At 34.7% G+C, this 27468-nt stretch overlaps 1 protein-coding gene across 3 annotated transcripts in view; it reads left to right on the top strand.

Moving 5' to 3' along the window:
- Positions 1-11021: 11021 nt before the first annotated feature.
- LOC150092426 (venom protease-like) overlaps positions 11022-27468 on the top strand; it is a 37762-nt gene continuing 21315 nt past the window's right edge. For 2 of the 3 annotated variants that reach the window (XM_090415141.1, XM_090415140.1), the window contains exons 1-4: positions 11205-11735; positions 17333-17596; positions 17790-18100; positions 25921-26027. In XM_090415141.1, coding sequence (XP_090271267.1) covers positions 11678-11735; positions 17333-17596; positions 17790-18100; positions 25921-26027 — 740 coding nt within the window. In that variant the 5' untranslated portion in view covers positions 11205-11677. Of the gene's footprint in view, positions 11177-11204; positions 11736-17332; positions 17597-17789; positions 18101-25920; positions 26028-27468 lie in introns of those variants that run through there. The other variant, XM_090415142.1, reaches the window with a different exon arrangement.

Genomic DNA, 27468 nt, shown 5'->3' with positions numbered 1-27468 from the left:
TCTTTAATATTGTTACATATTCAGTCAGGGCAGCATTTATACTTTTGGAGACCCTGGCGCAACATCATTATTATTAGGCCTCAAAAGAACAAATCTATTTCAGTTAATCAAATTCATATGCATTTTTTTTAGTTTATTGAAAATAAAAATTTTTATTTTTATTAAATTGTGTTATTTTTATTTTAATAAAATAAAAATAACACAATATTGGTATACATATATTTGCATTTAAAAAAAGGATAAAAAATAAATCAGTTCAAATTTAAATAAAAAAAATAATAGCTAAAAGTTTTTTTTTCTGGCTTTGGTTTTAGCAAATATATCTATAATGTTCATTATTGATCGAGTCCATTACATCTGATTCAATGCATAATAACGACAGGTCACTTGTTTTATTTTGGTGCAAGTTGCTTCTTTAATAATTTTTTATTCGTTTCAACACTGAAAATGAGCGTTCAGCACTTGTATTTGAAATAGGCATCGTCAAAAATATTTTTAAAATTGTTTCCATATCAGTCCCATAAATTAGTAAAATTTTGTTAATACTAGTCTTGTACTTGTCTTGATCTATATCTTTCTTCAAAAAATGTCAAACATATCTAATATGTCTAAATAGTGTTTTTCTCTTTCATTAATTTCCAAATTAGCTTATCGCAAATCACATTAAAATTACTAACAAGGAAATTTTCTTTCCCATGTAATATACGAGAAATCTGTTCGTTAAACTGTGAAATTTCGTGAGACTTTTTTTCTCGTTTTTTAACTCTTTCCTTTTCATCTTTAAATTTTGTCTCATCTGTAATAAATTCGCTTCTTCATTTACAGCAGCAAAACTATTTCTTATATCTAAAATAAAACCACATAAAGAGTGTAACAAATTATTAGCTAAAAACAAATCCATATCGGGATCTTGTAGAGATTTACTAGTAGCATGTATTCGTTGTAAAAGTTTGTCCCATATAACTATTAAAATTGCTGTTTCTGGTTTGTCAAAATGTTCAGCCAATGATGAGCTCTCTAATTTAGAAATAGGTTTTTCATGAGGAGAGATGGATAGTTCAAGTAATACGTCTTTAATTTGTTTATATCCACGTATATCCATCTAATGTAAAGCTAAGCGCGCACTATTGCTGCAGCAGACTGTGTCGCGTCGCAAAAATGCGACAGCGCACACTACAGACATGCCGGGCCGCATCGCATCGCATTGATCTTGCTTGTGACCGTACGTTTCCTAGAACAGATACCTCCGTACTTCACTCGCACTCGGAGGTGTCGACAACCGCGGGCGGCTGAGTTGAGGCCAGCGCGCGCTGGCATTAACAGTACAATCCACAAGCAAAGTGAGGAGCGCCTGATGGCTTGTAAACCTGTATAGACAGTTTTCATGTTGGTAGCGTTATCATAGCTTTGCCGTCTACACATTTTTAACTCCAAAGATAATTACTCTAATTTTTTTAATACTCTCTCTTCTAAATATAAGGAAATATGTTGTATAATACTGGTGAACCCGATAAATGTTTCTCTAATGTCTGAATTTGCGGTAACGTACCTAAATATAATAGCTAGTTGGCAAAGTCTGGCGTTGAATCGAGCATTATTGCAAAATAAGAAGCTTCCTTAATTTCTGATATTAATATTTCTTTTTTTTTTTTTTTTTAATTTTCGATTTTACCAACATTCTGAGGCATATTTATTAAAATGTGCTCGACAAATCGTTCATTAATACTAACTAATTAATACTAACAAATAAATAAAATAAAAAATTACGTTAAAAGCTAAAAAAATACAAAAATAGAAACAGTAGTATCTTGGTTTTGTTAAAATAAACGCGCATCAGTAAAATAACAATAATAAATAATCTATATATAACTAATTTTTCAGCGACCTCTAGTGTTTATATTATGAATTTAATATCTAAAAATAAGTATTTTATTTTATAACTATAACCAGGCAGTTTTTATATTGTTGTTTGTGAGGAATAAGGTTTTAAAATGTGACCCCATAGACCAGTAGTCTCCAAAGTGGGGTACGCGAGTCGATACGTGGGGGTACGCCAAAAAAAGTTTTATATTGATAGGAAAAAAATTAAGTAATTAATTAAAGATAAAGAATATTACTTTCTTTCATCAATTAAACATATATCTAATATAGACAAAGACGTTATGAAGCTCCTGTAAACTAAAATTTGCGAGTAGCGCACATTGGGCGACTTTGCACACATCGTCCGTGGCAAAGCTGTCATGTTTTTTAAAACTAGGGAGTAAATCTCTTACTTCTTATCTACATCTGTAGATAAGAAGTAAGAGACCAGAATTTCAAGAAATTATTAAAGAAATGCAAGGCCATTGTTCACATTAAATATTGTAATAAATATTTAATAAATAATACTTATTACAATAGATTTTTGCTCAATCAATTGGGGGTACGCGCTATTTATTTTTTTTCTGTCTTGGGGGTACGTGATCAAACATTACTCTACGATTAGCAAGTGTCATTTCTTTCTCGATATGTACCAGCATATTAGGACTTGAAATGGAGATGCCTTTACCAAGGTCGTATTGTAAGGTGCGCTGACATTGAAGTGGGTTTGTTTGTGTTGTTTTTCGAAATACCTATGAAGCATTGTCGGATGGCTCTTAGCTTTAAAAGGGTGAAGGAACAATGGCACAGGTGACTGACTGACTTTGTATCGTAACCCAAAGATTACATCGAGACTTGTAGTGATCGAAATGTCAAAAACAGAACAATCTGCCATTTGTCTGACTCCCCTGCTGTCTTTCTGAGTGCTCCATAGTGATATGGTTATTTAACACAGACAACCTCTTGGTAGCCGTTTTTATGTTAATTTTACAGCCGATCCCCGTTCTAATGATGGAGTCTGTGGGATGACAAGCTGCGTGGGACGTTGAAGAGGCAAAGGCCACTCATCTTTTGAATTCTTCTGTCTAGGGGGGGTTAATCATCTCCCCCACTTTACTCAGCTATACCCGCATTCCAGTCTGCTTATGTATATCTTGATTTGGAGTCTGGACGCATGCATTCCGCCAATGCCGTACAGTGCATAAACAACCCGATTATTATCGGCTAGCGGGTCCCATCGGCAACATAACTATAACCCTGTTCCTGTAATTGTTATTATAAAAGAAAAACGAATCTAAGGAGGAGTTGCTTAGTCCTTAAATGCCTTGAACATCCGGGTGGAGTTCTGGAATCAAATTGGACGTTGCATTCCGAATATTAGAAACAATCTTTTTCGGAATTTTTAATAAATAGGCACACGCATTTATATGTAAACGAATAACAAAAAAATCACCCAAAGGTCAGTGTCAGTGAGCAAAGCTGATGTCAATGAGGACATTAGTAAGCTGTAGGCGCATTTAAAGATAGCGTAAACTTCATTATTATAATTCTAGAAATGCACCGACATTGAAAATTAATTTTCTTTTCTTTCAAAAGCCTGTCCGTTTTTTTCTAGGGCTTTTAAATGTTTTCTTGTGTGTGTGTGTGCGCGCGTAATACTATAATGCCAACAGTTACCTACCATCTACTAAATAATGCAAACTGAAGTTGCTAATTAGTTTCTTTACCAATGCTATTCATGATTCTTTGTTCACACGGTCTTTGTGTACACATAGGCAACTCCTATGACAAATAGGCTTTCAAAATTATAATGTATAAGCATTTGTTTACAGATGATGCAAAATTGGGGATCAGGAGTAGAGTGGATGCAGTGGCTTTGCAATAGGACAGTGATGGGGAATCCTTGGCACGCGTGCCAAACATGGCACGCCAACGACTTTTTTCCAGCACGCAACCCAAGGCTCACTTTAAAATAATCATATAAATAAATACATATCCAACATCTCCTGATAGGTTTTCATTGCATCATACATGAGGAGACTTTATGTGCAAATGCTAGCCTAAAGGAACTTCAAAAAGTGATGTAAACAGTAAACAAAGTTGTTAATTGCATTTCTGCAAGTGCTTTGAATAAAAGACAATTTCAGAATCTACTGAATGAGGTGGATCGGTGTACGAAGGACTAATAATGTACAACAATGTTCGTTGGCTTAGTCGAGGTCTTGTTCTGAAACGATTTGTTGAGTGCCTGGATGAGATAAATCTCTTTTGGACTAATCAACAAATGTCTTATAAAGAAATGTATGACATCGTGTGGGTTTGTAAACTAATTTTTTTGCCAATTTTTGCAAACATTTAAATGACTTGAACCTTGGACTACAGGGTCTGGTAAGACTCTGTTGTCTAGTAAGACTCTGGTAAGACATAAAGGCATTTGAAATGCAACTAGGAGTTTTAAGAGGGACGTAGACAGTGAGAGATTTAGATATTTTCCAAACCTAAAGAAATACATCAATGATCTTCAAAAGGATGACAAACCACACCGCCAATGTAATGTCATCAAAAGCTATTTTTAAACGTCAATGTGTCAAACTGTTGAGCAGTCTCGCTAAGATTTGTTAAGTTCAGAGAATTAGAAGAGGCCACAAAATTCATTAAGTGTCCAGCCATTATAAAACTGGGTGAACTAAACTTGCAGATGTTTTCGTGGATAAATATGGATGATTTTCAAATGCAGTTGATCGATTTTCAAAGTAGCTCAATTTGAAGACAGAAATTTGTTTGACCTCAGAATTGACTTGAAAATATTGAAACGCGATTAGAAACGTGAGTAACAGAGCGGTGCGAAAAACAAGGTACTAAGGACTTGGAATGCTAATCCCGAAACTTTTGTATGTTTAACAACTCTTGCAACAGCATTACTATCCATTTTTGCATCTACATATCCTTGTGAATCATTGTTCTCAGTGATGAACTTTGTTAAGTCTCCTAACAGGAGTAGCCTTACAGATGAAGCTAGTAGCGCATGCACATCTCTAAAGGTTACAAAATATAAAACGTCTTTAAATTGTGTGGCTTTATATGACAGCTAGAAATATATTTAAATGTAAATAAAAAAATATCCACGTTATCAACAGGGTAGAAGGACTTTTAAGTAAAAATTCCATCACTAATTTTTACATTCATTCAATCTTGCATGACTTACAATCATCACTCTTACAATATTCTTTGATTTTACCGTTCTAGTGTGATTTTTGATTATTTGAAAAGGTTCTTTCAATACTTAAAATACACCAAATAATAATATGTTCCCTAAAATTTCGGTGGGCACTTGAGAAAATTTTGCGTTAAAGATTTGTCGATTTTGGAAAGCACACTTAAAAATATGGCCTACCCCTGCAGAATGCACTGGAGAAATGGGTAAATGAGTGGGGATGTCAATTCAAAGTTGTGAAGTGTAAGGTTTGAAATTTGGGAAACAAAGATAGGATGTAGAATACACAATCGGTGGAAATATCTTGGAAGAGAAAATGTGAGATCTAGGAAGTTTACGAGAACCTGCTAGACACGTTGGTGTTATTTCGTATTGTGATACAACAGCCGTGAGTCCCTTTTTACTGGGATGTACGACATCACCTCAATCCCCCCAAATTTTATCCGGGTTCGGAACCGACATAGCTGACGAATCAGACCTATGGCTGGGTCAATATTCTTGACTGTAATCCGTGTGCTCATGGGGCTGGTTTGCCTGCTTTGCTGGATGAAAAACCCAGATAAACTGGTGGAAAAACCCCTGCTGTAAACGCCCAAGACCAGCTAACTTGGCTATGGCCGAAGAAGATCCTCCTTCCCCAGGCATGTGGTTGCCTGCGAAAGGCAAAATAGAATTGATAATACAATTGTTTCATTTGATTCAGAATTCAATGCCAATATGAGCGATGACTCTTAGCACCATAAAACCTAGACAGCGAATTCCAATAGTTCACGCTAAAGGAATTAAACAAGTTTACACAGAACTCTACAGAAATTTATAATACTTTTGTAGGAAAGTTGGCTATTTCAGCAATATTTCTGAATATTTAGGAAACCAATCAGAAAACTGAAATGTCCAATCAAATCCTCTTTAACTACTTATCTGGACGCTCACTTTCATTGTATAAACGTACATTCTAGCAATCGGCTTCCCTTATCCATTGACTGCTTCTTTTCCATTATATCCGTCTCATTTCCCATCTAATTTATTCTATGTATCTATTTTGCCTTCTGACCTTTTTGCAATGGTAGTTGGTTAGCTCACCGCTCACCTGCGAAACACCAGATCGGTTAAACGATAATTTTATTCTTTATTCTTATTCTTAGGACAAGTACCTAGCTGGTACTTGCCCTAAGAATAACCTGCCAGAACCAAGCACATCTTATTCTGAAAGTACATAATGACTACTAGGCCGGGAGTCCTCAAGGACAGTTAGTTATTTAACATTCTAATTACTACTCTGGGTTGTTTTTGAATTACCATCAAGGCATTAATTTAACGAGTGCGAGTTGTCTGATTCCCAAAGAAATTTCTGTCTGTAGATGGAACAGTGACTACATTGTTAACTGCTATATAAAGAACAATGATTTTATCAGTAAAATATATGACAGTTTTTTGATGCGCTAACAAAATGTCATTATTTGTTTGCAGAGTTTTATTTTTCAACAGAATAAGACCGAAATTTTACTCGTAGTGAAATGGGCAAGATTATCTGATCACTATTGAAGAAAGGTGTGGAGATGAATGAGCAAGGAGGTAAAAGAGTTCCAAAGGTTTGGTTGATTTGTGTCATGTGAGATTTGCTGGAGAAGAAACGCAACTGTTGTGGATTATTAGAATAGTTGTTGATGGAGTTTCTGTCAACTGAGAAATTCGTTCAATTTCCCAATGCTGCTAAAAATAAATAAACAAATAAGTAAATAAATAAAAAGAATAAGAATGAAAGTCTTGGAAGGCTGCGGGTTCGATAGTGGTAGTGGTGGGAGGTAGGTGGCGCTGGTGTATATGATAATTGTAATTGTGGTTCGTTGTAGTTGGTAAATTGACTGGTGGGGCAGAGAATTGTGGAGTAGGTGCCCTTCCTCGATGAATCACTGGACTCCCTAGAGATGTCATGTAATAATAATAATAATAATAATAATAATAATAATAATCAAAGAAAAGAAAGCATATAAACAATGGTTATATAAAAAATCACAAGAAGAAGAAATTAATTGTAAAACACACACACACACACACACACACAAAAGCATGCAGGATAAAAATAGATAAACACGGAACTTCATAATATTATGCGTCCAAAATATTAAGAAACGTGAATGAAGAAGAAAAAGAAATATTACTTAAAATAAAATCCATCATCACAACCCCAATAATGTTCTAAAATAAAACTATAACAAATGTTATGTCTTTAATTGTAATGTCCAAGTATTTAAAGAGACGGAGTAAACACGATAAGAACTACGAACACTTCTACTGGCGCAAACTGCATATAAACAACAGTGGAACTGTGTGACGGACAGTGCCGCATTACGTTAATAGCTCCCATCTCACTATGACGTGCATATGCTTGCGTGCGTAGCAATATGACACTGTGGTAAACACAGTGCTGCTAGCGTCCTCCTAAGTGCTACAAGATGGATTTTTATTATTTTTTATACAAAATAAGAGAATTGTATAGGATTGTTGATGATAAAATTAAATATTGTTATAAATTACGCAATATATTTTAATTTGAAAACTAAAATCACATATAAAAGATCACATGTAACTTTGTGTAGAACAAAAGGATCGAAAAGAACCATCATGCAATGGTCAAGTTTTTTTTTTTTTTCATGCTAAATCGTAATAGAAAAACATTGTCAACATACAGGTAATTCCCATTTTACTCAGGGTATGCGCTGTTATGGTTACTGTTGACTCACTTAATTTACATTGATGTGTGAAGCCAACAATCTTAAAACGGACTCCAGTTTTTGTATGATTTTTAACTTTGAATCCTAATTGATACCAGAAAGCCTCTTTTTATGGGCTGGCGTATCCTCATTGACCTTGTTATTCACCGATTTTATTAACATGTTTAATAAGAGGGCAATTAAAGCGCCTGATCAGGAGGGGCGCCACTTCAAGACGATAAATAATAGTACATTTTTATATAATGGGCTTATTCATCAAATAAAACTTTACTACATAGATTGCACGATTTAAAATAAACAGTAAGGCGATGAAAAATGAACTCAATGAGTAAACTCAACAAATGATTAGCTGCTTTGCCTTGACGTACCATACCATACTACAACAAAAACAAAAATCATGGCTTTTAAAGGATATTTCCAAGCCGAAGTCTATCCATTAAGGAAAAAAAGATTTTAAAAAAATGCAGCCTGAGATATAGGGACAATAGTGCTAGTCTTATTGTCCATGTACGAGTCCAAGTAGTTTTCCTCGTTAGTCAAGTCTCGCTTTTCCTAGGGTAGCATGAATGCGAAAAAATCTTCGGTCATAGATGATTTTTATTACTACTTTATTATTGGATGCCTAAGTGACTTAAATAAACATCATGTTTAATGTCCAGTCCATGTTTTCCGGATTAGCTAACCCAAAATGCTAATGTATTATACGTTCCCAACCTTTTGTTAGTCTGGCTTTTATAAAAAGAAAGGATTAGCTTTAGAGATATCAGGAAACATGCTGTTGAATTTTTCACAAATCATGTGTGTCATATATTCAAAGGTAGGCGACGTATGAATATGTTTAGTAACTGTGGACAGCTCCACGATCCATTGTAACAAGAATTTATTTGTTGAGAGGTTTTTAAGTAGGATTAAAACGAGTTGTTAATCTGTTTAGTGATTCCTTTATGTAGAGTATATCTCCCTCTCCCCCAAGATTGTATTGTACATTATAATTACTAAGCCAAATTGATGATTATTTTTTTTTTTGCCCAAGATTCTATATAATCTCTCGGATGCATTTCGCCCGCATTCTTATATAGCATTGTTTTCCAACGTGGGGGGTACGCCCCACAGGGGGATTTGAATATTTTGGGGGCAATTTGAAAATGACGTTGCATTCGTCACCTCATCACTGATATACTCAAAAAACTCACCATTGTCGGGGATAAATTGTCGATGTTGCAACCTGACTTTCAAAGAAAAAAAGCTGACCTCACTAATACAGCAGTTGACATAAATACAATATCAAGAAAAACTCTCAGAAAAGCAAAATCTATTAGTCTAAAAAATTACTGTTGTCCTTCCCGTGGTCATATTTAGTTGAATGTGGCTTTAGTGCAGTAAATGACTTGCTACTGAAAAAAAGAAATCATCTGGATACCACAAACCATGGGGATTCAAGATTAAAAATGACTAAATTAGTATCCCAAATAAAAACTCTTTGCAGCAGACATCAAGCTCAAGGATCGCATTAGCTTGTATTTTATTTTCCCGAGTTCAGTTCGATTAATGTTTTATAACATGCAAAGTGTAATATAAAATTTATATTCATTGAGGAAAGTCAAATTAAAAACAGTTTTTATTTAAAGTACATATTTATATTATACTTTTTTAGAACGAAAGTCATAAACCCGTCAATCTGAAGAACACATGCGGTTCATATTACCAGATATAATCAACTAGTCCCTCATAGCTTTAGTGGCTTGGTTGGCAATTCTAACTAAACCCAAAGAAACTAAGCCTGTGAGACTCTTACCCAAAAGCAATAAGCGAGTTCGTGTCTTATAAGTAGCGTAATTCCAAGGAAACTCATTTATGTAAGATATATGTAGTCATTTATGAGACAGACATGGATAAATATTATTATTTTATTGTGACCTATAAATTGCATTGATGGTCACTTATGAGTATTATATTGGTCAACTATATTTATGTATTTATTTATTTATTTTTATTTTTTATGACGATGTTTCAACTAAAGGTGAATTAGTTAGTCTGTGATGGTGGTAAGTGAATTTTTACTCCTTTGAAAAACATGCAAATCGGGCAGTAAATGCACGCCATAATATTTAATTAATATTATGTATTTAATTGTTTAAAGGTGAACTTATAATTAGTGTTATTAACAGTATCTAACGCAAGATGTCGCTTGTATCCAGTTTAGGTATGTTTAGCAAACGATAATCAGATCGCTTCAAAGTAAGAAGGCGAAGGTATGATTTTATGGCTTGCTAAAGGTATGTCTGACCGTAAAATTTAGGGTTCGTTTATGAGTGTGTTATAGCTTTCTACATTTTAATCTAACAGCACTTCCGAAGTTTGGATCGTCGTTTAGTAATTAACTGTGGCACTTTTATTGGTGAAAATATCGTTTGTTGCCACTGCGAGCGTTTATTATTTATTTTTCTTTTTTTATGCTTTTAGCAAGGACAAGTCATAGGTTGCAAAACATATGGTATGATTGGTGGAAAGATTCCGTGACAAAATAATTATCAATTAATTGGCTTATCCACGTCTGAAATAATGGATAAGCCAAATAGTAGGAATTTCTCAATGAAATTCCTACTATTTACTGAATTTGAACATTCCCCCCCCCCCCCAGTGAAGTAAGGGAAAGTCATAAGACTAATCCGTAGCCCAGATAACTTGACCTATTTTTTTCAAAAGGAATGCAATTACCTAGTTTCACGCGCAGAGGTAACTTTATTATTATTTTTTTTTTCCTTCTGGAAACTCCGATCTTTTTCCTGGAAATACACAAACCAGTAAACCAGTCCGAGACGAACTGACACACACACACATTACATAAAATATGGGAAAAGCATTGCAACGTGAGTAACATGAATTTATAGATGTTTTAATAAAGAAAATCTAAAAACACATTTTAGATTTTTTACAATTTTTTAACACTTGGATTGTAAATAGAAAATGGTTTGAGTCCGAACCCCATTTCCTAATTCTTAATTCAAAACTTTCAGGGTACAGTTTAATTATCCGGTAATTCTTTTTAATCGAATTCTACCTATACAACATTCTATAACAAATTTATTATTAGTACAGTATAACAATTAATGTTGTTCATAATTGTCGCTAGATGGCAGACTGGTCCCGTAATGAAGAAATCCGGTATTTCAGAAATATCAAAATGAACAAGTTTTAAGAGCATTTAAAATAGAACAATACATAACGTTATCTTTCCTACGTAGAATATAAATACAGCAATATTAATATAATGTCATTTCAAGTACGAATATAGTTAACATTAAGAAACATTGAAGGAAGCTAATTCAGCTATATCGTAACAAATAGGCTCTTGTTGCAGACTTGCGTAAGTAGTTTTAGCACTGTTCTTTTGCCTCAAGCTATACAACTACACAACTACTTCAAGATTGCACTTCTAAGTAGCAAAAGCTGTCATATCTGGGAGTTTTACTATTTTGTATGCAAAATCCCTGTCTTAAGAAGGGGGGAAAATGGATGACTTTGAGTGTAGAAAAGGGAAAGAAACCAAACAAGGAACTTAACGTTTGTATTTCCGTACGTCTTTGAAGAGTCGGTCGCACCTTTAATACGTAGAAAGTTGTTGGCGGTGAGTGTAGGTAGCCGGGTCAAGCTGAGTAGTAAATGGCCTTTGACTACAGTCAAACAGAGCATAATGTCAAGATGACGTAAATGTGTGTGTGATCACAAGAAAACCCCTTTCTTATTTAGATGGTTGGTTAGGAATCTCCAAGCGTTTTCGAAATGAGATTTATTCGTGATATTCACTGAATGAAAAAAAATCAAAGTCCCACCAGTAAGTCAGTTTTACGGAAATCTGATTATTATAATGTGGACTACACACTTTGCATGGCTATTGTTCTGCATCGCTACTGGGGCCCTCCGTGGTGAGTTTTGACATTAAATCCTACTGTTAAAGGAAGTCAAATTCTATATAGGAAATATATTTATTAGTGAATATATTCTCGTTAATTTAGAATGTTAATTTTATTGAATATTTTATATTAAAAATCTACTCATCAAAACTCACTTGTGTTTTATATTAGCAGAGTTTAGTACCATAAATTTGCTTGTTTACAATAAACAACAGCTACATTCGACGGATTTTATTATTATTATTATTATTTTGACGTTTATTATTTATTTATAATAAATTAAATTTAAAATGATATAAAACAAATGGATATATAAAAGTATTATAGAAACGGATGACCTAGAGGGGATGTTTGGAGAATGTTGGCATCGGGGAGCCTTCAACAGAGACAGAAGGAGACAAATGAGGGGGGGGGGGGGGGGCAACAACCAAAGATTTTTTATAAAAAATGGATTAGAAGAAGAAAGAATGAAAAAAAAACTTTAATATTCCTCATAAATCACGCTACTCAACTTGTGTTGAGGCGAGAGTTCTTTATGCAAGAACATTTATAATGTGTAATATTAGTATTATATAAAATATATAGTTTTCAAGCAAAAATTACACGATGTTGTTATTATTATCGCTGTACTATCGTCATAGCCACAGTGAAAATGAAGCTAAAGTGCAAATTAATTCCAAGTAAAGAAACTAGTTTAAAATTAGCTTTTTTTAGAACACACACACACACAAAATGCAATCTCATTTATATTCTCATTTAATGTGTTAAGTGAGAATTAAATTAGAATTATTAAATAAATTGGTTGTAAAAAAATAATAAAATAAAAAATAACATTATTCAAATTAAGGGGATATTAAATCCCACATTGTTTTAAAACTGAATAAGAAACTCAAAGATTGGAATCAAAGAGTTTCATGCCGAATATAGTATAAAAAACTATAAAAGTATCTGCGAATACTAGCGTGAGTGGAATGCAAGTAGTCCTAGTACGTAGTACAATCTCGGGCAACTCGTTGCAAAGGTGGGGAAAGTTCAGATCGTTATTCTTAGGTATTTTCCATAATACTACTGCTACTCACTGATGAAGCCTCAAAAAAGGCTGAAACCGGTCTGGGTAGTGACCTCCCACCATAATGTAATAACAGCATACATTTCCTAGGAAATGTGTTTTTACATTATGGAAAATACCTAAGAATAACGATCTGAACTTTCTCCACCTTTGCAACGAGTTGCCCGAGATTGTACTACGTATACTAGGACTACTTGCATTAGCTCACGCTAGTAATTCGCTGATACTTTTATAGTTACTATAGTAACTATAAAAGTTTCGGCATGAAACTGTTTCCGATCTTTGAGTTTCTTATTCGGTTTTAAAACAATGTGGGATTTAATATCCTCTTAATTTGAATAATGTTTATATCCCTGGAATGAAGCTTATTGGCTCTTGTTATTTAAAAAAAATAACATAAATAAATAAATAAATAAATATTTTCTAACTCCATTTTCATTTTCATCTAAACGACGTGTACCTCATTTATTTCTTACAGTTTGGCATATTATATTTTTCAAGGAATAATTATTTTTAAGAAGATTGCAACTGAAACCATCAGAGGTAGATTACGAAAATGTTTAGAATTCCACATGCATAAGGAGACGCACGCGCGCGCACGCACACAAGGAGAGACAGACAGACAGAAGGGGAAGAGGCGAGTGCAGGAAAAGATAAGCGGAAGATGAATCTGCGCAACTAAGATATTATTTATCTATCAAGAAATAGTTTTTACAAAAGTGATAACGCATCCTTCTTGAGGAGGCCCTGGAAAATCTTTTTTTTTTTTTTATCTTTAATATTTAACTGGTTTGGCGTCGTTCAAGAGTTACGCTTATCAAAAACAGATGTGTGAAATCATTTTACCAAACATTTCTCAGGTTTTATGACCGACAATGCATGTAAAGCAAGGTAAAAAGATAAAAAAGATGGCATTCTGCCAGCGGAATTTGCTTTGTTACAAACACATTCAGAGAATATAACCTTCAAGTAACAGAATGTACAGTGAAATATAGCTACTCACCCATTCGCCGTTTTTCTAGTGAGTTCTCTTCAATTGTTTTCTTTGATTCATTTTCTACATTTCGAGTTCAAAGTCGTCTGATATTTTTGTATTCAATATCTCAACTGCTGTATATTTTCTTATTCAAAACTATATTTATTTAATTTGGAAGTATAAGCAATTATATAAGTTTTCAAATCCATGACTCCATTTCAGAGCGCTCATTAATATTTAACTGACTATCGGACGATTATTTTTTTTTATTAAGTTGTCCAACATTGTTTCAATCATTACCAATTTACTGAAATGATGCAAACACAGAATATAAAGCTTTACCGACTTTTAACCCTCCAGCAGTTTATAATTGCTTCATGCAAGTTATATGATGAAATAGACTTCAAGGTAAACTGGACTCTTCACAACCTTCAGAACATGCGGATTTCCTGAAGAATATTAAAATATCATTTTTATCAAAATAGTACTTTAGCAGTTATTTTTATTAAGCCAGTCAAAATAGGGAAAAGAAAAATAAATATGCAAAACGATATCGTTTTCATCATGCTTACGTCTTTAACTCAAAATATTTAATACATCAATTAAAAATTAAAATGGGATGGATATAAAAATAAATGAATCAAAATAAAAACCATGAACACATTTGTGCATAACAGATACTTCCACGCACATAATATTTTTTGAAATAATAATAATTGTTTACACAACGTATATTATTATAATATTAACGGTGATGATTATTACAGATTTATTTTTATATCCGTGCCATTTTAATATTATTTCTCTCTATATAATTTTTTAATAATGATTTTTTTTTCTATTATCATCATACAGAGTACATGTATTTATATATGTATAATTAAGATACGTTACATTTTTTGTACAGAATTCTGTACGCAGTTTAAAGTATCTTATTTCTTTTTAATATTTTTTCTTTAAATATAAATACACATTTTTTTTTCATATCAATATCATCATTTATTATTATGCACGGTATTGACATTACAATAATTTGCAGTCTATGATTATGAGGATTAGTTGAATGAGGCAGGCTAATCCCTCCTGCTTCGAAGCTAGGGTTTACTTTTATTAAGAGAATGGGATTAGCCTTCACTATTTATGGTGTTTGGTACTGTTTATGGATGGAATGTAGGCGTTGGATGCTGGTGATTTGTGATGTGTATATAAGTGTTAATGCTACTATATTAACTGCGTTGGTATAGTTTCCAAAGTTCGTGTTTTAATGTTCTGTAGTTGTTTGTGTTTTAAATTTCTTGGTAGGTTGTTGAGTAGCGTGGGTATCAGATGTGATCTCACAAAAGAACCGTATGAGTTGTTGAAGGGTGTGGGGATGTAAAGAGTTGTTGTGGGTCGTGTTATGCGATGTGTCTCTGTTGTTACAATAGGTGATGTTGAAGTAATTTCTTGGTAACATTATGTAATGTTTCAGATTTTTAATGCTCAGGATTGTGTGTCGCCATAAGCGGTTCGGATATTGGCTGTAAAGTCTCCAAATCACTGCTGACACGATTTTCCTACGTAATATTTCTAATTTTGTTAAGTGGTTGTTTGATGTGTTTGCGTAGACCGTTATACTACTACTAATAATAATAATATAGTTATAATAATAATACGTTATAATAATAAAACAAGTAAATAGCATTTATTGGTGATAACGCTGTGCAGAAGCAGAACACTACTGTTACCATGGAAATATAACAAAAAGACGTCGTATCCACAAGATTCTATAACAGGGGTGGCCAATTCTGCGTCCTTTTGGAGCCAAAATAATTCCGGTAAGACTTAAAAGAGCTAAGCTTTGACTGATGCAATTGTACGGGAGTAAGTGAGTGTATGCATGGCGAAATGTGAGACGGAAATGCAGAAGCTATGCCTGCCTGCCACGACACGTTAGTTAGGCGTAAGTCCATTGGTATCGTTCAACATATTGTTGCGTGAGTCCATTGACAGTGCTTGTGGCCACCCCTGTTCTATAACATATCTTCATATTAAAGATGTGTTTACATAATACATTTTTATATGAAGGTGTGTTTAGATAGATCCGCCTCTACAATACGAATCGACAATGAACGTTGCGATTCGTGAGATAAAATATATTTCATCGCCTTATTTAAGTCACGTGACTGTAATTGCAAAAGAGGTCCTTAAAAACTGTCTTAAAACTTAAGACAGTTTTAAGCACTATTTTAAATAAACCAATTTTTGATTATTTTTTAAATTCGAAATTTCCTAAATTGGTGATGAGGGAAATGTCTTACTTGCCAGCTTCATACGAGTAAATTTCACAATTAGTCTCAAGTACAGAATTTTCCGAATTATGTAAAAAATAAATAAAAGCCTTAGCCCATTCCGTCTCTACGATGCTAATGGACAGTAAGGAAAGTTTTATTAGCTTAGAATTAGTAGTATCCCTCGACCCAGTGGTGGGCGAGTAGCAGTGCTGCTTCGCTAGGGAATTATTATAGAATAAGGTGGTTTCACCTTGCCTTCCTGGTCTAATAGGGTTCTATGTCTGTTCACCCTCTGTCAAAAAGAAACTGAACTTTTCGAAAATTGAAGAAAGTAGTGGCGCCACCTGTTGTGTCTTTTTGTTGTCGAAAGCGGCAACCTTCGTTAGTGTTGTGTCAACTATTTATGACATTTGTTTCATTAGAAGCCGAGTTATAGTGCCAAGAGTGACCGTGTTTTGACGAACGATCGGAAAATGAGTTTTAGACAGAGAGCTGCGATTGACTTTTGTGTTAAACTTGATAAAAGCTTTACCGAAACGCATCAAATGCATACGGTGATGAATGCTTATCCCGTAATCAAGTTTACGAGTGGTTTAAGTGATTTTAAACTGGTCGTGAGATGCTTGAGGACGATGAAAAGCCGGGCCATCCAAAAACTGGACTGAGCGAAGTTAACATCCAAAAAGTGCGTGATTTCATCAAAGAAATCGTCCATAAGATTGATTGAGGATGAATTGGGGATTCCGAAATGAGCTGTGCAAAACATTTTGCGATTTGTTTCCCACAAGTTGACCGATGACCAAAAAATGTGTGGAATTGAACTGCAAGGACCTCATTAAAACCCCTCGTAAGGACTCAAACTCGCCGTATTCACCTGATTTAGCACACTGTGACCTCTTTCTCTTCCCCAACTTCATTTGCCGATGAAAGGAAAGCGACACGACACCATTGAAAACGTTCAGGTGGCAATAACCACGACCCTCAACAGTATCCCAAAAACCGATATAAAAAGCTCATTTAACGAATTAATTGAACATGCCAAACGCTGTACCGAAGCTGAGTGAAAGTATATTGATTGAAACAAATGATTTGAATAATTATAATTGGCCTGTGTTTTATTTTCTATCAAAACTTCGGTTTCTTTTTTGGACAGAGGGTGTAGATCCGTATGTCCACGGGATGGCTTTTCCTGTTTTCAGAAACGGAAAAACCCGAGTTTCCGTTGTGAATAATAAATAAATATTCAAACATTTTGTGTGGATTAAAAGTATTTCTTTTTTAATATTTCCAGAAATTCTTTCTTCAAGAGATGAAGCATCCACTCTTATCTACCCAGAAGATGAAAAATGTTCCGAAGCAATAGGAAGACCAAGCGAATGTCGAGATGTCCGTGAATGCAGTGCGGCACTCGAAAGTATCGCTGTAGGAAAATCCCCTCATACTTGTGGATGGATCGATGATGTAGTCCCAATGGTGTGCTGTGAAATAGAATTAACTAAGGAAGTGACAACTGAACCAATTACTCCCACTGCCGAATCGAAACAGATCTTCGAAGGTTAGAGAACTCCCCCCCCCCTTAAGATGTAATAGTAAGCAACTTATTATGATTATATGCAAATTATTGTATGCAAAAATAAATCAAGACTTTTCCCCTTCTGGTCTTTTTTATTCTCCCATTTTAATATTTGACATCTTTTGTCGATAGCCGCTGTTTAAACCACTCTAATTCTATTTATTTCTCCCCACAGGATGTGGGAAAAAACCTAATCAGCAAGCAATAGTGACATCGCCTGTCACCGTTCCACCAAATCGTGGGGGTATTATGTTCCCAACTGATGGTCCTGAGCCTGAAGGTATCATTCAGCCGAGAAGATCTTTTTTTAACGTAGAAGAGAACTACGAAAGTAATAGTAGTGGAGATGAAAAAGAACAAGATATTCTGACTACCGTTCTGATTAGTGGTCGACGTATTCCAACTGCCCAAACCCACCCGTACGCAGTCATTCATCAATTTGCTGTGGGAGGAACTGCGGCAAAACAGGGCAGTTGGCCTTGGATGGTAAGAACTGGACTTCGTCTGTTGTAGGAAATATTTTTAGATAGTTAAATTCACGGCCATTTTACTGAAACAACGAAACTTAAATAGGATTAATAATTTAATTAATTCTTCACTATAGTACTAAATCATTCTGTTACACCTTTTGAAACAGCGTTAATAAATTTTAAAAGCAAGCATAAGTAAATGTGGAATCTTGCAAAAGGTTTCTCGACTACAGAATTGTCGCATACGTTGTGGAGCTCAAACCATGCTGTCCCAAATGAATCAACATTTAGTAGTTTCAAATGTTTCTTAATTTCCTAGATATACCATACAGAAAAAAAATATGAACATTTTAAAAATATTTGTAAATGTACGAAAGTGAAACATATACGTCTGTCCTCAAAGTATCATGCAAGATGATATACAAGAGAAGATACACGGACAGATAGGTGTCAAGGTAGTCTGAGGCCAAACAGGTTTCCCTTTCCCTGAGGAAGCAAGAAGTTTTATCACGAAAGTGATTCCAATAGAGATAACCGGGAAGGCTAGACTCATAAGATTTCTGGTCACCGAACCCACTTACTTCAGCATCTATTTCAGTATTATTAATCATGTCTTAATAACCCCCTTTCCCGTATTATTGTTTTGAAAAATTATTAATGGAAAATTATCAGAAAGATAGTGGTCAGTTTCCACAAAGTAATGCACGATCCTTTACTGATAATATGTTGGTATATACCGAATGATAACTCAAAATAAAATGCTTAAAATAAACAACAATAAAAAGCCATACTTTGAACCTGATTTTAATAATGGGAAGAAGAAGAGGTGTGGCGCTGCATGTCTCCCCAAAGACTGTATGCTAACAGACGATGAAATTTTCTATTTCTCAACATTTTGAAAACGGAGGCAACGTAGCAAGAACGAGTGAAATCGCTCTCCACCCCACCTCGCACACCTTTTTTTAATTTTTTTATTTTATTTTAACGAAGAGAAAGTACTTTGTGAAAGAGGATAAAAACAAACAAGTCAGTACAGCACAAACATAATTGGATATTCACAAAAAAACAAGCCATAATAAACGATATTCAATTTCCACAGTTAATAATAATAATAAAAAGAATTCACTAGGAGTCTTGCAGTGCCGCGCCGTGGGTAGGAGGCGCCCTTGTGCAAAACGTTTTTCAGCGCCCTCATAAAATAAGTTTCCATGAAATATTTTTGCGAAAAATTCTACTTTGTTAAAAGTACAAAACAGTTTATACGCATACATAAAAATAAATTTTATTTAACAATAGTAGAACATTGTAATCACTAAAATTCATTAATAAGGAATTTTTAATAATAAAAATTTTCAAAAATGTTTATTTCGTTAATATATAAATACAATATATATATATATATATATATATATATATATATAAACAAAAATTACTTTTATTTTAATATAAAAAGAAATATTATTACATAAGAAAGATAATTTGGAGATGTTTTTAATTGTATAACAATTAGGATAAATGTAGATTTATTTTACATATTTATCGTCTTGCTTTAGCAGCCACAAAATGTTTAATAATATCTTTAATGTGCAACGAATCCATAATATTATTTTCGATTGGTATAATTGATAAATCCGTTAGACGTTCTCCAGCCATTGTTGACCGCAAATAATTTTTTATTAGTTTCAGTTTTGAAAAACGTATTTCCTCCGATGCTACGGATATTGGTAATGTTAAATAAATACGCATCACGATCTCAGTATTCGGAAACGTGTCGGTTAATTTATTTTCGTATATAACATCCTGAGGAGCCGACTCTTTTTTAATAAAACATTGCAAAGTTTTTAATTCCTCAAATAAAGTCATACCATCAATATCGCGATTGTCGGAATCTTGATTGTCGCTCAGTTTTAAGTGCAAATCTTTACAGTTCATTAAATCTTCATCGCTCCAATCTTTTAATTCGCTAATGTCTCTTATAACTTTAAAGTCCTCACTATGTTGGTTTAAGAGTATGAATTTTTCCGTGACTTAAGTTATTGTCATGTTTAAAATCGCGAAGAAAAATAATTTATTTTAAAATTTTGTTTAGGATCATGCAATGTCTCATCTGCTGCTTCGTAACTAAATATTTTTGTTTTTGTTCTTTTGCGAATGTCTGGAAAAATAGGATCAATATTAAGATCGTTTGCTACTTCTTTTGCAGTTCTAATAATATTTTAAACATATTGGTCTGTTCGGCGAGTATTTAATTCTTGTATAACATAGTCAAGATTTTCTGTAATTTTTCCTATATCAAATGTCGGATTCTGCATTATTTTGCTTGCAACATTTACGAAACTTACGATTTCGTATCAAACATGAACAGAGTAAATAAATTTAAACGAATAAATCTTTGAAATTAAGTTGTCTGCCTGAACTCTAGAATCGATATCTTTGATTTCATCTTCTGTAATATCAAAAAGAGTCTGGTAAATTTCCTTGATATTATTTTTAAGTGGCAACAAAAATAACGGCAATTTACAATTTATTATTATTATTTTTTAATTTATAAATGTTTTTCTTGCAAAGTAGAGGTTCAATTAAAATCAAAATTTATTTTGGATGGTCAAGTTTACTGCCCTTTTTATTTTAAAGTCTCACCAAATGCTTACTATCGAAAAAAAATCAATTATGTTATAGTTTCTTACCTTCCAAATTTGCAGAACAATGTCACTGTTTTAGTCACAATCACACATCCACAAAGGGTAAAGCACAGCGTAAGAATAAATTCACAGTCTGTCTTAAACTAATAATTTCCACTAAACTGGTGATGTATTAAGTTGAAAATATTGTTAGATTATTAAGAATCCATAATAATTTGACTGATTTTAAATTTCGTTTTTATTGCATTAACTATAATTTGTAATTGTGTAATTTATATAGTACGATATCATTCAAGAATAAGAAAATTTATATGTATACCAGGGAGGATACGCCCCCCCCCCTGGCGCCTACGGCGCCCAACCCTCTGTGTTCCGAAGTGGTAGGCTGGTTCTCCTTGAATTCTGATTACTCGAATTTTGAAGACTCGAAAGGGGGATATTCCCCCCCTGGCGCCTACGGCGCCAAAACCCCCGAGTTCCGGACTGGTAGACCGGTTCTCCTTGAATTCTGATGACGGGGGAGCGATTCCTCCCCCTTTTGAATTCTCGAAAGGGGCGGAACTCCCCCCCTTTTTGAGTGTCGAGTCTTCAAAAGGGGGGGCCGGCCTCCTGGCGCCCAACTCCCCGAGTTACGGACTGGTAGGCTGGTTCTGGTTCTCCTTGAATTCTGATGACTCGAATTTTGAAGACTAGAAAGGGGAGAGTCGCCCCCCCTGGCGACTAGCGAATCCCCTGAGTGTCGAGTCTTCAAAAGGGGGCTCTTCCCCTTGGCGCTTACGGCGCCCAACTCCCCGAGTTTGTTTGTTTTTTTTTAAATAAGATACTGTATATGTTTATTTGTAAGCTTCCTATAATAGTACAAAATGTTGAATAATCACGTGTGTAACCTAAGAGCAACAGCTCATCCAGGTTACGATATGCATAAAGTTACAAAAATTTTGTAATGCATTTTCATTATATACACATATGTAAATTCATATAATATACATATTACATATTATTATAATATAATTACATAATAAAATCGCAGATAAAATAAAATTTCATCATACAGCGAAAGTTGCATAACAATTAATTAGGAACGAAACAAAACAAAGCAGTTAAATAGTATTTAAATTTTACGTTTTACACATAAGACTGGATCTTTGAATACAATATGCTAAAAACCAATAATTTATACAATTATTTTGAACAGAGCTTCCTCATTTCTGTGCGAAAATAAATACTCTGATTAGAGTTTTGTATTTGTTTGGGTTAGTTTCATTTCTTATTGTTAGAGGTAGTGTGTTGAATACTTTTGGCGCTAAATAAGTATAATGTTTGTGTATTGCTTCTTTATTTGCTTTTGGAACTAAATATTTTAGGCCTTTATATCTACTAAGGAAAGTATCTGGTTTGATATTTACGTATTCATTGTCGTTTTTTATGAATAATAGAATCCTATAGACGTATAAATATCTCAGGAGTAGAATGGGAGTTAATGTCTTTCATCATCGGCCTTTGGAGTATAAAGATTGCTGAGGGTCAGCAGGTAGTAATAGGGGAGATTAAAGAAAGGTAGAGTAGGATAGTAGTAGTTAAAAAGAGGCCTCAGTCAAACCGTTTAGCTATATAACCCAGAAGTTGTGGCTAAAAGGTCTATAAAACATCATCCCCTTACACCTGTTCTAAAAAAAAACTTTGAAATAAACTTTTCTTAAATGCGCTCGTAAAATACTTTTAAATTAACAATTTAACTGACCAGGTGTTTCTTTTAAAACTTCATTTAATTTTATTGAAAAAGAACAGGTTTTTTTTTAAATATATATATAAACAGTAAGAGAACTGGCCAACCTTACACCACGGGAAGAGCAAGATTTGGGGGAAGAATCTGGCCCGAGAGATGCCGCTCACAACGAGCAGCACCGCCTCGCTGTAAGCCTTCGCAGCCCGGGTTCTCAGATCTGTCCCCTCCTATATGAACTGTAAGAACTCGTGAAGAGAGAAAAAGAGAAAGGGGGGGAAAAATAGACAAACATATTTCTTTTTAAAGGAAGAGACACGGTATGATTAAGCCCTGTCTCAGGACACAGAGGATAGGAGGTTTGCACCATTAATTTACAAACCTCCCTGCTGTCCTAGAATTTCATATCATTTCGCTCCTCCATGTTGCTGTCCTAGAATTTCATATCATCGTCAGAATCGTCTTTACCGGAGATCTGGGATTCCAGTTCCCCTGGTTCCCCCATTGTTGTTAGATTTTCCTTTGCTGGTGTTGGGGTTTCACTATTATTTTCTGTTGGATTTGGACTGCTGGCTTTTGTCCTTTTATTTTCTTCCGTGTCCGAGTCTCTCGTGCGTTTTGCGGCACTGTTTGCTTCCAATTTTTCTTCTCTTGTTTCTGTTGTACTAGTAGGGGTTTCTACCTTTTGAGGAGCGCTGCTTCTTCTTTTCTGTTTTCCTTGGTGTGGTTTGTTTCAACAATTTAGGATCTGCTATCAGCATCGTGTCAGGTGGTGGCTGTACGGATGGAGCTGCTTCTTGCTCTGCCATCGCAGGGTTTTCTGTAGGTATTGCGGAGGCAGGGGTTATATTGCCTCCTGTTCTTTCCGCAGCTGTTCTACGCGGGTATTCATTTACTTTGTGTTTTGTGTCCCCGCATTTTAAACATGTTTGATCGCATTTATCCCGGCCATGACCTGCTGTCAAGCAGTTTTGGCATTTGCCTGTGGGGCAGTCTGCCCCCATATGTTCGAAGGATCCACATCTGAAGCACTGCTTCTTGACACCAGGGTAATTGATCATTACCCTGGCCGAACCGATAAAGACGAAGTTGGGAACGGGTGTTTTCATCTCCATGGAGACGTATACCACCCACGACTTCCATTCTGGGAAGTCACTGTCCTGCATTATTCTAACTTCTTTCACTGTTCCCCATTTGGAAAAAAGATTCTTAATTAAAGCGTCCCCGCTTTCTAAATATTCGACTGGGAATCTGTCTATTCTGATCGTTTTTAACATACTCCCTATTAAAGTAGGGAGGTATTTTTGTCCTTCGCATTGAACTCCTAAAGAGAGTTTTTCTCTCGTTGCTTCGTCTTTTACAACGACCTGGAACCTCCCTCCCCCGTACGAGGTAAATCCGAATATATTATTTATCCCTACAGTATCTATTAAAGCTTTCGCGAACGTCCGCTTTTCGATGTTAGATTTTACCTCGAAACCGAGGGTTTTCACTCTAGGTAAGAAGGAAGTCATATCAGAAAGTTAAGAATATCCTTGTTATAATTTCCCGAAAAAAAGGAAGGAACCAGCGGGCCTTCCAGGAGAAAAAAAAGGAGAAACGCCAAGCTTTCCCCCTCAGCAGAAATCTCCTACTAACAGGCGGAAGACTGACAGACAGGCACCAGGCAAGATCAAAAATAGCCGAGAAAAACAAGGAAAATAACAAAAAAAGGGGTCTTACCACGTTGATTGCAGATATCATGCAGCAGGGCTCGCACAGGATTCTCAGGCTCGGGATCTCAGGAAAAAACAGCGGCTGGGCTTGACAGTAGGTGGACATTAGTGAGTAGCTAGACCTATTCTTATTCAACCTTCTCCGTCCCCACATAGGCCATTCAACCCCTTCAATAAAAAATTCCACAGAATTACATGCCAAAATAAAAGACCTTCAACTGCTGAAAACTGACATGCTAATTAACTTTGACATCGTCTCTCTCTTCACCAATATCTCCCATATGGTGTATTTATTACACATTGCAGCTATCCTTATATTTCTTTCTAGTTAAGATTTTAATTACTTTATTCTGAGTCGAGACTAAAGGTTTCAGAGTAGTGCGATAGATTCCTCCCCCACTTAATATATTGTAGTGTGCTTTGAATCCAGGTAGAATATAATATTTTTAGCATATTTAAATTTAAGAATCTGTTTAGGTAGTAAAGTCTGTTTAACATAATCCTTACTTTAGTTACGACATCGGTGATATGCGGTTTCTAGCTTATCAAAATTAATTGCAAAATTAATTGCGCAGTGAAGTTCATTTTGCCAGTTGTATTTCGCAAGTTAAAATTTACGTATTTAGTTTTTGAGACACTCAGACTGAGTTTGTTTGACTGGAACCAATTGGTTACTTTCAAAAGTTCAGCATTCACGATGATTTTCATTTTGAAAATGAGTACTGTATCATCTGCAGAAGTATTTATTTTACTGTTTAGTTTAAGATTGCAGAAGTCATTGATATAAATATTAAATAAAATTGGTCCCAAAACAGATCCTTGAGGTACACCGCAGTCTACTGTTTTGGAGCTGTTATAGCTGTTATTTATTTTTACAATTTGTGATCTGGCATTTAAGTAATTTTTGAACCAGTTTAGGGCAGTACCTCGTATTCCTATCTCTTCTAATTTTTTTAAATTAAAATTTCATGTGATACACAGTCAAAAGCTTTGTGTATATCTAGAAATACTGCTAATGTTAGTTTATGTTCGTCAAGGGAGGTATAAACTGTGTTTGTGGAGTTCACTAAACCACGTTCTGGGCTAAACTTTTGCCTGAACCCAAATTGATTCTTTGAAAAGAAGTTGTTTTTGTTCAGAAATTTCCCGAGTCTAATTTTGATCAATTTGTCGAGTCGGTCCATGAGTGTCGAATCCTCAAATGGGGGCCCTCCCCCCTCCCGAATTCCGGACTGGTAGACCTGTTCTCCTTGAATTCTGATGACTCGAATTTTGAAGACTCGACACTCAAAACATTTCAAAAAACGTGACATACAAACAGACATAAAAAGGCTTATCATTTTATATATATATATATATATATATATATATATATATTCTTTCCCGTGGTAAAATAGCGCCGCTCATCTTCAAGCGCCCTTGTGCAAGGCACAGTCTGCACAAACATATGGCGCGGCCCTGTAGTCATGTGTGTGTGTGATTTCGATGACGAAATTTTTATAAATTTATTTGTGTTCAAACTTTGTCACGAGATGGCGCAACGTTTCTTTGAAAAGTCTCTTAGACTATTTTCGCAACCAGTGATATGTATGAGATATTCATAAGACTTAGGCCTTTTGCAATTTAATAACCAAATTATCAAAGTTTATACTTCTGGTGCAATTTTGTAAAGAATCTCGAAAGTAATAAGCGTTTGATTTTATATGTTTGCCTGTTCTTTCTATATGAACTTTTTTTTTTTTTTTTTTTTTTTCAGACGGCAATATTTACTGTAAACGGAGATGGTCCCAAGTTTCTCTGTGGGGGCGTATTAATAGACGAATGGCATGTAATTACGGCTGCGCACTGTTTCAATGGAAGAAGGTAAGTAGTCTTTTGGTTGTTACATTGAAATTCTTGTAATATTGGAATTACAAGCTTAAGAACCCTGTTCATTTGCATTATTTATAATTGTTAGGTATGAAATACAAAAAAAAAAAAAAAAAAAAATCAGCTAACGCCTTTTTATTCCCGTATATACGGGAGTAGGCGAGGCCATTTAGCCCTATCTAACTTTTGGAGACTGAGTGGGCAGTTCAATCTCCACTGGTACCCAATCAGAGACAGATGGCCCAAGGCTATCACTAATTAAGCGGTACGCAGTGAAGAGAGACGGCTCAAATGTGCCGCCATCTCGTGGTCTCTAACCCTAACACAATATATTTAATGTCTGAAATACTGTGGGTTCTACGGTCGATTTTCTTGAATTTACAGGACGAAAAACCTGCTTGCCCGTGCCAGAGATCGACTAACTCGGGAACCGGTCGAAAAAAGGCTTAGAAAAATTTCCTCTAGTCGCCGACTAGACTCGAAACCAAGACTTCCTTCGTGCGGCCTAGCGCGGTGTATACAAATGTATTATTATTATCAATATTTTTATAATTTCTAAAATTAATTTTTTAAATTCATTTATAATTTTTAAAATTAATTTTTTAATTTAATTTATAATTTTTAAAATTAATAATAATTTTAATAATAAAAATCATTGAATTAAAATATTATTATCATTATTATTAGAACGAGGGTCACCCCTGGAGATCGTGAAAGAGTGTGTTGAGCGAAGGTGTTAAGAGTATTTTTTTTTTACTTGAAGGGTGGTGAATGGGTTAATGTTGCATTTCTTTTCCGAAATCATCGCCGTTAAGTTTAGCAGGATATTGCTCTTATAAAAATAAAGCTTTTCTCTTCACATCACTTTCCACATCTACGGGAGAGGTTTTATTTCTATATTTATTTTTGATGGAACCAATTTGGCTTCATTCATATATTTCTTGTTGTTTCGAAGTTTTGTGAGCTCTGTGAGCAGAATTCTGTTTGCTACTTCAGCATCCATGTGGAATTTCTATCTTCAATGACCTTGTTGCCAATGTCTTCCAGTGGGAATAACTAATAATTTGATTATTAGTTATTCCCACCACTTAGGACCGGCACTAACAAGTCGCACACAGTTTGAATTGTTCCGAAAAAAGTTTATTGCTTCAGATATGCATTCATTGAAGCCGCTCATTTCTTTTTTTGACTCCTCTACACTTAGCACAGGTTCCTGAAGGATGGGGGGTACCACCTGGAAAGTAGGTCGATGAGTCCTCAAAAGTTTCCATTGTTTTAATCACCAGTTCGATGGGATGAACCAGAAAATGCTAGGCCACGTTCTCCCAAGAAGAGTACAACATCGATGATGCGCTTGAAAATGTTGTATCATATCACAGCTTCAGTTTTCATTCATGCTTCTAAGATGGAGGCAACTCCTGTCCCAGAGAGTAGA

Source organism: Typopeltis vanoorti, chromosome 26, assembly GCF_054136105.1.
Source record: "Typopeltis vanoorti isolate ZY-2024b chromosome 26, IOZ_Tvanoo_1.0, whole genome shotgun sequence".
NCBI classification, from domain to species: Eukaryota; Metazoa; Arthropoda; class Arachnida; order Uropygi; family Thelyphonidae; genus Typopeltis; species Typopeltis vanoorti.
This window is presented reverse-complemented; position numbering and strand designations above follow the sequence as displayed.